Source organism: Micromys minutus, assembly GCF_963924665.1.
Source record: "Micromys minutus genome assembly, chromosome: 2".
NCBI lineage: Eukaryota > Metazoa > Chordata > Mammalia > Rodentia > Muridae > Micromys > Micromys minutus.
The window spans coordinates 86,307,460-86,319,644 of NC_137971.1; the positions used below are offsets into that span (position 1 = coordinate 86,307,460).

The window sequence follows — 12,185 nt, forward strand, 5'->3', positions numbered from 1 at the left end:
GATACAGTTCACAATCTCCTAGGGGTTGTTCTTTGTCACTTCACCTTTGCGCCACAGCAGCTAACACCATTTGGATTCTATAGATGTATGGGATGTAAAACCATGCCAGGAAGTTTGGTAAGGTAGAGCAGGTGTCCAGAGACTCAGTGGCCACATACCTGAGACTTAGGTGACTCCCAGTTCCCTGTCACACTCCTGACTTGAAACACGTGCTATGCTTCTCACATAAGAGAGGTGTGACCTGTAGTCATGTAGGCCCAAAGCAGAGTTCTCCAAGCTAATGAGGTACCTACAGGCCTGGAGGGTTTAGCCAGTAAGCTTCCCTTCCCAGACATTCCCCCTGCAAAAGGTATTTAATCTCAGACCCACTCTGAGAAGGGTGTGTGTGTGTGTGTGTGTGTGTGTGTGTGTGTGTGTGTGTGTGTGTTTGTGTGGTTTTATGCATTTATTTTCCACCATGACAATAAACTGTTTAGAACCATGATCTGCTTTGGGAAGCCATAAAGAAGGCCTTCTACAGAGCTGCAGCCTAATAATCTATAGAAGGTCTCTGCCCTCACAACCACAACTACCACCAAACCAGCAGCTGCCGAGCCCAGAACTATCCGTGGCATGGGATAGGCACAGTCAAACTCCACAAGTTCCGCATTCCCAAGGGGCCAAGCCTCATGGCAGAGCAGATGAGGAACTACAACTCTACATGGATGGAATTATCCTCTACTATTGCTACTTCAGACAGTTCTTTCAGCAGACCATGGGAGATCTGTGGGAGATCTACTCGGCTGAGAGCAGCAGTTTTCAACCTGTGGGTTGTGACCCACAGGGGCCGAGTGACTTCATAGGGGTCGCCTAAGACTATTAGAAAACACAGATATTTATATTACAATTTAAAACAGTAGAAAATTTCACTTGTGAAGTAGTGATGAAAATAACATTATGCTTGGGGTCACCACAGCATGAGGACCTGGATTAAAGGGTGGCAGCATTTGGAAGGTGAGAGGCACTGGCTGGAGGCTTGAGTCAGACATCATGCTTTGCTGCTCAAAGGTTTTCTCCACGAGGACCCAGCCTGTATCTCAATCCCAGGTGCAGAAAAATAGTTCATTTCCTTGGCCGTTGTAAGATACTTACATGTTGAGTTCCATCCTGTGATATGAGTGTAACTTGTTGACTCAACCCAGACTGGGTGACTGTGGCTACTTGTGTAGAAACAATGTCCTCTCCTTCTACACCTGTCACATATGTGATCTGGGACCCTTTAAGGACATCATCACCTTGACCTGTTTAAAATAAATGAATGTTTTACTTGACCAACCAACCAACCAACCTATTGAGACAACATTGGAGATTTTAAATATTAAACAGAAAACAGGACTGAGAGCTGGGCATGGTAGTGGGTGCCTGTCATTCTAGCAGGTGGGAAGTGGAAGTAGTTCAAAGGCAGCCTTGCTACACAGGGAGTCCAATCAAGGCCTATCCAGGTTGTACAAAACCTTGTCTCAAAAAACAAAACCAAACGAAAGAAAGCAAAACCCTGTTTCTATATTCTATATTTCTATATTCTATATTTCTATATTCTGAAAATAGTTCCAGAACTTTTTAAAATCTGCCAAAACAAATCAAACCCAGCCCTATCCATCAACTGAGATGTGATGCCATGCATCACATACAGGGGCACAGAGGAAAGACATACACAGAAAGAGTTGCCCTCATGGCAGGGCAGGTCTATGTCAAGCTCCTGAAGTCACTTGAGACTCAGGAAAGTAATAAAAGAGTCTATAAACATTAACCACAAAACCAGAATGGCTTGTATACACAATCTACCAACCTACTCAATCACACACGTGACTGACAGCAATCTTAGTTCACAATGGCATCACTGTGTAAAGACTATGCAATGGCTATGCAATGCAAAGGCTACCGGGCTGCGGTTAATCATCTACTGAGCGAGCAGGAACTCCATCCAGTGCAGGTTTCAGCAGCAGAACTATTAGAGCGGGTGACTGACCGGGAAGATCACTTGACCTCTCTTCTCTCAACCTGGCCAGCTCCTGTGGCACAAGGACGAAAGGGAAACTTCCCCTCTTCAAAGAAAACCTTAATACTGTATGTACTAAATCTAAGAATTAGTATATGAAGGATTTCAGTGTCATATCTGGCAACAACCACTGAGATGTAATGTTCTTACCTTTTCTTTTTACCGTTTAGTTTTTTAAAAAGATTTATTTAGGGGGCTGAAGAGATGGCTCAGAGGTTAAGAGTACTGACTGCTCTTCCAGAGGTCCTGAGTTCAAGTCCCAGCAACCACATGGTGGCTCACAACCATCTGTAATGAGATCCATTGTTCTCTTATGGTGTGTCTGAAGACAGCTACAGTGTACTCACATACATAAAATAAATATTTTTATAAAAAAAAAAGAAAAGAAAATATTTATTTTTATTATTTATATTAGTACTCTGTTGCTGTCTTCAGACACACCAGAAGGCATTGGGCTCCCATTACAGATGGTTGTGTGCGCCACCATGTGGTTGCTGGGAATTGAACTCAGGTTCTTTGGTGGCACAGTCAGTGCTCTTAACCTCTGAGCCATCTCTCCAGCCCTTTTTACAGTTTTTTATACACCATTATGCTCAAAAGTTACAAACCCAGGGATCACATCAGAGAAAGCACAAATCTGTATTATTTTTTTGAAAAGTAATCATAGTTGGGTTTTTTATTTTGTTTGTTTTTTTCCAGAGTTTCTCATTGTAGCCTTGGCTGTCCTGCTTCTGCCTCATAAATGCTAGAATGAAGGCATATACTACTACTGCCTGGCCAATCATAGCTTTTCAATATATATTCTATTCTAGGATATTTTGTAGAATAGAAAATTTTTAGCCTGAGATAACATATAAGGAGACTAAAGAAGCCTGAAAGACATGCTGTGCAGTGTCGTATAAATTACAGTTGACATTATTAAAGCCTCTTTCCCCATGTGTACGTGTGACGTGCATGCATGTGCATGCAGAGGCTGGGAGCTGACACACACACTGTTCATATAGGCAGGGTCTCTCAACTGAACCCAGAGCTCACTGATATAGCTAGTCTAGCCAGCATGCCCAGGGAGACCATCTCTGAATTCTAACACTGGAATTATTGGTGAAATCCCACAGGAATTGTGTGGAACGTGGGGATCCTACCTCTGGTTCTCACACTTGCTGCTTGCACAGCACTTTAACAATGGTGTCATCTCCTAGTCCCCAAAGCCTTTTTTTCCTAATTAAAAGGATATATCTTTGTTTCTTTGTTAGCAACTTTCAAGTATAAAGTATGTTCTTATTAACCTGTAATCAACAAGCTGTAGTCTTCAGGACTTAGGCCTCCCCGTGAAAACGAAAGCTCCTACACTTTACCAAGATGCAATGGCTCATGCCTATAAGCCCATTTTGGGAGGTCGTACCAGGAAGACTATTTCCAAATTCAAGGCTAACCTGGGCTAAGACTCTGCTCAAGGGTGGTGAAAGAAAGATGAATTTTGTATACCCCTGGGTGTGAGATTGCTTAGAGGGTTTTGGCTAGAGAGCAGTCTTGCACTGGATCCATTTGAGCAGGTGGTACTTCTTTATAAACAACTTTTATTTTTATTTTAAATATTTCTGAACATTTCATTCGGGTGCTGAGGATGAGAAAAGAGGCCTTGGCTTTTCCAGGCAGAACTGGCCAGGCTCTCTCCAGAGTCTCCAACTTGCTTTCCCTTGTGCCAAACCTCCCTTCTCTCTCCAAGTCCCCTTCTTCCCCCAGGCATTCCTTCTTTGCCTGTCACCCCATCCATCTCCATCATCTTTCCAAGAACATAACATTTCTTCAGGAGGCTTTCTCTGTTCTCCCAGAAGATACTAAGTTCTCCCTCATCCACAACTCAGAGGACCCGAGAGAACCGGGTTGGTACAAATGATTATAGATAATCATACAAATGATTATGCCCATAGCTGATTTTCAAATGAAAAACAGATATAACTGTTAAAGCACTCACCTGGGGGAGGCTCAAAGAAGGCTTCCTGCTCCTCCTCAATGGGCTCTGTGTCATTGTGGGCTGTTCGTTTGTGCATGGCCAGAGTGGAGATCTGTTTGTATGTCTTCCCACAGTGGTTACAGTTGTATGGTTTAGAGTGAGTGTGAACAACATGATGTTTATACAAACTGGAATATTCTGTAAACCGTTTGTCACACCCAGGAACTGTACAGACATATGGCTTTTCTCCTAAATAAAGAACACACACAAAAAGGTCAGTTTTTAAATAGGTAGAAAAAGTTACCCCACAGCTGAAGAATGGGACTTCTAAAAATAAACAGGCAAATCATCTGTCAATATAACTCAGTGACAGAGCACTTGCTTAGCACCCATTCCCTAGCACAGGGGAGTGTGTGTGAGGTGTTCCTTTTCATCCTAAGATGAAATAGCACATAAGAAAAATTCCTTATGGTTTTAACTTGGCTCAAAAGTAGGCTGAGTAGCTGGAGAGATGGTTCAGTGGTTAAGGGTGCTTGCTTCTTTTCAGAGGACCAGAGTTCATTTCTAGAAGACCTAATACTGTTTTCTGGTTTACATAATCACTATACTCCTGTGCATACCCTCTCCCTCATATACATAATTAAAAAACAGTATCTTTGTGGGGTATGTAACATACAACCATAATTCTAGTACTTGGGAGGCAGAGGCAGTTGGATCTCTGTGAGTTCAAGGGTATCGTGGTTCACAGAGTGTGCTCCAAACCAGTATAGATTACAGTGTGATCAAATACATGTGACATCAGGTCTGACTCCATCTAGTACTGAACCTGAAATGCACTGATTTGACCAGGCTGACTGACCTCCTGTTATTGCCTCTCCAAAGATAGGAAAACAGGCACATTTTGCTGTGCCCAGATTTACATGGAAGCTTGTGTGGTAAGTGTTTCTCAAGTGGGCGGCTCTGTAGCCCATCAGTGTATCTGAAACTGTAGTGATTAACTAATGCTTTCAGTTTTGGGCTAGGTCTCAGGAAGAGTTACAAACTAGTATTTAACTCTCTTTGTAAATTAAAAAAAAATTATGTGTACTCGTGTCTTTGTGTAGGTATGTGTGCAGGTGCCTAAGAAGCCAAAAGAGGGCATCATATCCCCTGAGTTTAGTTACAGGCAGTTGTGAGCCACTTGATATGATGTGTGAGTGCTGGGAACCGAACTCAGGTCCTCTGCAGGAACAGTACTTGCTCTTGACAGCTGAACACTCTTCAGCCCTTTTAAAATAAAAAACAGTAACAAAGGTGTAGATTTTCCTGAAATTGTTTGTATTTTAATGTTAATTCCACTTCCCCAAGAATGGCTGCCTAGTCATGTGACTCCAACTGAACCTTCCCATTTTAATTAGTAAAATAAAGGGAAGCCAGTGACTGGGCAGGGCAAGGGAGGTGGAGAGGACAGAGATCTGAGGAGGTCAGAGGACTAGGAGAGGTCATGGCAAGACAGAGGTTCCCAAGGACCAGCTACACCCAGCTGATATTGATTGGTGTTAAATAGCTATGAACATCAAGGATTTTATAGGTCTAATATCTCATATAGAAGGGCAGTTTGTATCTTTGTCTATTTGATATAATCTTGTGTAGAGGGTTTGTGGATTGAGAGTTGGATATATAAACCTGTATGAAAGCTATGGGGCTGTAGAGTTATATTTATGTGGGATTTTGGGGGTAGAGAAACACCCCAGGACGGAGGCAGAGAACAGGCAGTAGAAAACTGCCAGGGAAGAGAGTTGCGTGGACAAGTTGAACTGTGGAGGCGGCTCAGACTGGGCGCCAGAGGTGCACACGGCTCCGTATCAGGGTCGGGCCCGATAGAGAGATAAACCATTTTTTACTTTTTAATATTTACTTCAACACAAAGGTTTTTGTTTGTTTGAAACAGTTTTTCTATGTAGCTTTGGCTGTCATAGAACAGAGACCAGGCTGGCCTCCAGAGATTCTCTAACCTCCTCCTCCTGAACACTGGCATTAAAAGTATGGGGCACCACACCCAGCTACATTATTAATGTATGTGTATGGGTGTTTACCTTACACATAGGTCCATGTACCAATTGTCTGCAGTGCCCAAAGAGACTAGAAAAGGGAATCATTTTCTGTGGAAGTGGAATTACTGATGGTTTTAGCCTCCATGTGGGTGCTGGGAACCAAGTCTGGGTCTTCTGAAAGAGCAGCTTTTAACTACTAAGGCATCTCTCTAGCCCTTTTTGTAACTTTTAAAAAATTATGTTTATTTACTGGTGTGTGTGTGTGTGTGTGTGTGTGTGTGTGTGTATGAGCTGCCTTGTCTGGCTTTAATGGGAGAGGAAGCACCTAGTCTTACAGAGATTTGAAGTGCCAGGGTGGGAGGGATATGGAAAGAGGAGGCCCTACCTGTTCAGAGGAGGGGGAAGGACTGTGGGAGAGGGGCAGTGATCAGGGTGCAAAGTGAATAAGTAAAAAATAAAAAAATTAATTAAAATTTATATAAAAACTTATTTTGAAGGGTAGCAGAGGCAGATTGGATGAAGGCAAATGGATAGCAGGTGATTTTTTTTTTTTTTTTTGAAACAGGGTTTCTCTTTGTAGGCCTGGCTGTCCTAGAACTCAAATATACACCTGCCTCTGCCTCCCAAGATGTGTGGTGCCACCACTGTCTGAGGCAGGTTATTTTCTAAACAGGAAAATGGCTGTCAATTACAACTTGGAATTATCAGCCCAACTGCTATCTAGGCTGCATCAAAACCCACCACTAGGTGGCACGAGACAGTAAAAAGGGATCACTCACTGTCTTTTTTTTCTTTATGTAGTTCTGGGATCAAAAAGTGACCCTTACTCATAAATGCACTGAGGCAGTTACACACCCGCCTGCAGCTCTGCCTTCCCAGTGCTGGGTAAAGGCCTGCGCATCACAGGTTAGCTCATCAATAAAGTGTGAAGCTGCTTAACCTCTTCTCATCATGTGAGCTGGGAGGAAGAGAACAGCTGAAGCACTGAAAGACAGGGCAAGATACCGGCAGTCATTACCTGTGTGTATCCTCACATGGTTTTTATAATTAGTTGCGCTGGCAAATGCCCTTCCACATCCTGGTTCTGTGCAGTAATAAGGTCTTTCTCCTGTGTGTGTCCTAATGTGCACTTTTCTGATATTTGATGTTGTAAAGGACCGACCGCAGCCTTCAATAGGACACTTAAAGGGTCTTTCTCCTAAAGATACAAAAGGGCACACATTAAACAGTGTGAAAAGAATGAGACACAGAGATGGAAATGCCACTTGGCTCTGTCAAATGCCTTATCACAGGGTCTCACCCCGTCTGCAGCCTACTGGCTGCCCTGAGTTTCCCTTCTAAGCACTGCTGTGTTTCTGGAGAGAGCATCTTCTACTCAAAACTTGGCGTTCAACACTCATCAGTGGCTGTGACTTTCCAAGACAGAATCATCAAGTGGGCATATAAAAAACTGAGCTGAGAAATGCACATACCAAAATGTCAGAGGAACGATAAAAGTAAAACAGGAATAGAACTAAGGTTCAACAAGATGGCTTAGTGGGTATAAATGCTTGCTGCCAAGCCAACCCGACTGAGTTGGATACCTGGAACCTGAAAGTTAGAAGTGAAGAATCAACTCCAGAAAAACTGTTCTTAACCCCATCATGTGCCACGGTGCACACATATGCACACACATATGAAAATAAGTGTAGTACAATTTTATTTTTAAAAAGCTTATTTCCTATTTTATATATTTTATAATACCACAAAGAAAAAGAGTATCTGGGGCCAGTGAAATAGCTTAGTGGCTTAAAGCCCTTGTCACCAACTCTACTAACAGCTTGAGGTGTATCCCTGGGTGATGTCCTCACACAGTGTAGTGTGTGAGCCCATAATAAGATACAATAAAAAAGAATTTGCTGTATCTTTAGTCTGTGACCCCCACAGAACACAGTAGATCAAGCTGGCCTCTAACTCACAGAGATCTGCCTGCTTCTTAGTCCAAGTGTTTTGATTATTATATCTGACCTCAGACATTTTCTTTACCAGCAGAAGAGGGATCCTGTACCTTAGGGCCTGTTCTCAATATTGCTATGCAAATGTGTAGTCCTAGGATAATAATCTTGTTGCTCAGGTAATCTCTGAGAGGGTTGGTGATCTCGGACTATTGTGCATGTTTCTGAGGCTTCACCTTGGAAAGAAGTTTATACACAAAAACAGAAAATTGGATGGAATTTTAGGAATTTAAGATAAGGCTCTGATAATGACTCCTTTAGCCTTTTTCAGAGACTCCATCCTTTCCCTCAGATTAAGAATTCCTGGCCTGGGGGCTGGAGAGATGGCCCAGTGGTTAAGAGCACTGACTGCTCCTCCAGAGGTCCTGAGTTCAAATCCCGGCAACCACATGGTGGCTCACAGCCATCTGTAATGAGATCTGATGCCCTCTTCTGGTGTGTCTGAAGACAGCTACAGTGTACTTATATATAATAAATAAATCTTTAAAAAAAAATTTCTGGCCTAAGGCTGGAGAGATGGCTCAGGGGATAAGAGCACTGACTGCTCTTCCAGAGGACCCTGGTTTAATTCCCAGCACCCACAGGGCAGCTAAGAACTATCTGTAACTTTGGTTCTAGGGTACTGATACCCTCACACCAACGCACATAAAATAAAATAAAATTAATTATAAAAATAATATAAAATAAGAACATTCCTGGCCTAGCCTGATAGTACTAGTCTGTAATCCCAGAAATGGAAGGGCTGATACAAAGGATCCCAAATCCAAGGTCAGCCAGGCTGGGACATGGGACCCATGAACCACAAAGTAAAGAAGGTAACTGCTTGTCTAATTAGGGCACTCCTTTGTACTGGTACCTGTATGGGTTCTGATGTGCTTCTGCAGATCTCCTGAAGTTTTGAAAGATTTTGTACAATTATCCTCTGAACACCGATATGGCTTTTCTCCAGTATGAGTTCTGAAATGACTTTTTAATCCATAACCTTTAAGAAAATTAAAAAGAAAATGTATCCATGCAATACTCCTCTAAACATGTTTTTGGAGATTAACCTATGGAAACATAAAGTAAGTAGGGAGAATAAAACACTAGGAAGATATAAGAGGGTGACTATTAAGAATATATGAGGCAAGCTAGGTGTGGCAGCTGCTGTCTGTACTCCCAGTATATGGAAGGCTGAGACAGAGGGACTGTCATCGATTTGAGACATGAGACCAGCATGGAATGCAGTATGAGACACTGCCTCAAAAAAACGAACTGAACAAAAATACCCAGTAGTAAAAGGGTGGGTCTTCAGAGATAGCTCCGTGGTTAGAGCTCTTGCTCTTCCAGAAGACCTGGGTTGGTAATACAGAAAGGGGTCCAGAGCAAGCAGGACAGAAGGCAGGTAATAAGAGACTGAAGGAGCTGCTGGCTGGCTCAGCAGTTCCAAGTCTCCAGGACATGGGTTTGGGTTTGGTTCCCAGTACCTACAGCAGGTGGCTCACAACTGCTTCTAACTCCAGTTCCAAGGGATCTAATTACCTCTTTGGGCTTATGAGGGCACCTGCACATATATGGTGCACATAAACTCATGCAGGCACATATACATACAAATAAAAAAATACAAGGCTAAAAACCTGATCATGTGCTTTTTTTTTTGCACACAGAAAATGGAAGTGCTCAGTTCCTGCCTCTGGCTTCCTCTGGGCAATCTCACAGGAACTAAGAAGTAGAGAAAATTTGTTTTTACCTGTTGCAAATGCTTTTCCACAGCCTGAATGCTCACACTGATAAGGCCGGTCTCCTGTGTGCGAGCGCTCATGGACCTGTCAGAAAACACAAGCACAACTGTTTCCTTTACATGCTCTATAAATAGGATGTTCAAGATAAATCTACTTTTCTCCTCTACTAGTAAATGGTTTCATTTTTCCCCTCCTTTTTCCTTCACCATACTGGGGATTGAATGAGATGCAGTAACTATTACTGAGCTATATCACTAGTCCTGTTGTATATTTTAAAATAAGAGAAAAGGCAACTTTTCTACAGAAACTACCGGACAATAAAATAAGGAACAGGATCTTCTGAGTGCTTTCAGAGTAGTCACAGGAGCTCCTAGGACACATGCAAAATGACAGTGAGGAAGGGAGCATGGGGACAGGCTTCTCAAAGTGAACTATGGCATGCTTGAAAGCCACACATCTGAAACATGGCTACACTATACCTACAGGAGTGGCTTTAGGCACTTGCTTTTCTCTGTCTCTCCCTGTCTGTCTATCTACCTACCTACCTATCTGAGCTGGAGTCTCATGTATCATGGGCTGGTTTTGTAGTGAAAATTACCTTAATCTTCTAGGATATCTACCTCCATGCCTGGAGCATGGATTAAGGGCAAAGGTCACCGTGACCAGTTTATGTGCTGCTAGATAGTGAGGCCAGGACCAGGCAAGCACTCTACTGAGTGAGTGACATCCCCAGCCTGAGATAACTTGTTTTTAAAATTAATTTATTTTTATTTTATGTGCATTGGTGTTTTGCCTTCACGTATGCCTGTATATAATGGTGTCAGATCTTGCAGTTCTAGACAGTTTGTGAGATGCCATGTAGATGCTGGAAATTAACCTGGATCTGCTGGAAGAACAGTTGTGAGACATAAAACCATGCCAGGAAGTTTGGTAAGATAGTGCAGCTTGAGACCTGGAGACTTGGTGGGCACCTGAGACTTAGATGACTCTCAGCTCCCTGTCACACTCCTGACTTGAAACACGTGCCATGCTTCTCACATAAGAGAGGTGTGACAGAGGCCCAAAGCAGAGTTCTCTCTGCTAATGAGGTACCTAGAGGCCTGGAGGGTTTAGCCAGTAAGCTTCCCTTCCCAGACATTGCCCCTGCAAAAAGTATTTAATCTCAGGCCTACCCTGAGAAGAAGGTGGGTGGTATGGTTTTATGCATTCATTTTCCATAACGACAATAAACTGTTTAGAACCATGGACTGTCTCTCTTTTCACCAAGATTCGGGGTGGGGAGCCATGATGAAGGCCTTTGCCCACAAGCCACAGCCTAATCTGTAGAAGGCGCCTCTCTGTGCTCCTAGCCACAACCACCACCAAGCCTCCATCCACCAAGCCAAGGACTATCATCTCTACTGGGACAAGCCGGAGCGGCCCCCCCCCCCCCACTTCCCGGGCCCTGGATTCAATGTTGTTCCCAACTTTCTGGCCCTTGACTTTGGTCTCTCCTTTCCTGTGACTCCCAACAGAGCCTGGATGCCCAAGGTAGCAGGTTGGGGACCCGGATCCAGCTCCAGCTTTTCCACAGCCCCAGCCTGTGCCTCAGCCCTCCCTACAGCCCCGCACCTGCCTGGGCAGCGAGAGTAATCACAGTCAAATCCTTGAGGTCCACTTCCCTAATGGCTGGTCTTACTCTGCGGCAGAGCTGACTCCGGCCTACAGCCCTACAAACAGCCAGTGTTCTCAATCACTAAACCATCTCTCCAGCCCAGAGGCGACCAGTTTTATAGATAAGGGAAAATGAGATACCAAGAGATAAGTCCACATGCTTAAATCACATTGATAAATACAGGACCTTTGCTCTAAGGCCACTGTTTCAAATATACTTCCTGACAGAAGGTAAGTTACTCAGTAAATCTGCACTAATTGTTAAAAGTCATGGCATATTCTATTGTGTTTTGTTGCAATTAAATAAAAATATTAAGGCTGGGTGTAGTAGCATATACCTTAAAAACACCCCCTTCAATGTATAAAAATATCGATGGGTATAGTGGCATAAACCTATAACCACAGAAAGTAAGAGGTAGAAAAGGGAGCATCCAAATCTAAGCTACTCAGTGAGTTTAAGACTAGTCTGAACTACACAGTGAGATGCTGCCTCACAAAACCAAAAGCTGACCAGGCAGGTGGTGGTAGTACACACCTTTAATCCCAGCACTTATGAGGCAGAGTTCAAAGCCAGCCTGACCTTCAGAGTGAGTGCCAGGACAGCCAGGGTGATAAAGAGAAACCCTATCTCAAAAAACCAAACAAACAAACAAACAAAAAAGGTGTGTTCCATAAGTAAAGTGTACTAACTATTAAATCTAATACAGACTATCTCTAGGGAATATGCTGGAATTTGGAATACAGATATAAAGCATCAAGGTCTTAGAGAACGGACAGCTTTTGAGTTTGTCC

At 43.2% G+C, this 12,185-nt stretch overlaps 1 protein-coding gene across 3 annotated transcripts in view; it reads right to left on the reverse strand.

The window, feature by feature from the left end:
- ZNF143 (zinc finger protein 143) overlaps positions 1 to 12,185 on the reverse strand; it is a 29,686-nt gene that overhangs the window by 5,262 nt on the left and 12,239 nt on the right. For 2 of the 3 annotated variants that reach the window (XM_080912831.1, XM_080912830.1), the window contains exons 9-13: positions 9,749 to 9,824; positions 8,876 to 9,001; positions 7,044 to 7,223; positions 4,014 to 4,241; positions 1,132 to 1,280 (exon numbers count right to left, since the gene is read on the reverse strand). In XM_080912831.1, the coding sequence (XP_080768957.1) occupies positions 1,132 to 1,280; positions 4,014 to 4,241; positions 7,044 to 7,223; positions 8,876 to 9,001; positions 9,749 to 9,824 (759 nt within the window). The remainder of the gene's footprint in view (positions 1 to 1,131; positions 1,281 to 4,013; positions 4,242 to 7,043; positions 7,224 to 8,875; positions 9,002 to 9,748; positions 9,825 to 12,185) is intronic. The other variant, XM_080912832.1, reaches the window with a different exon arrangement.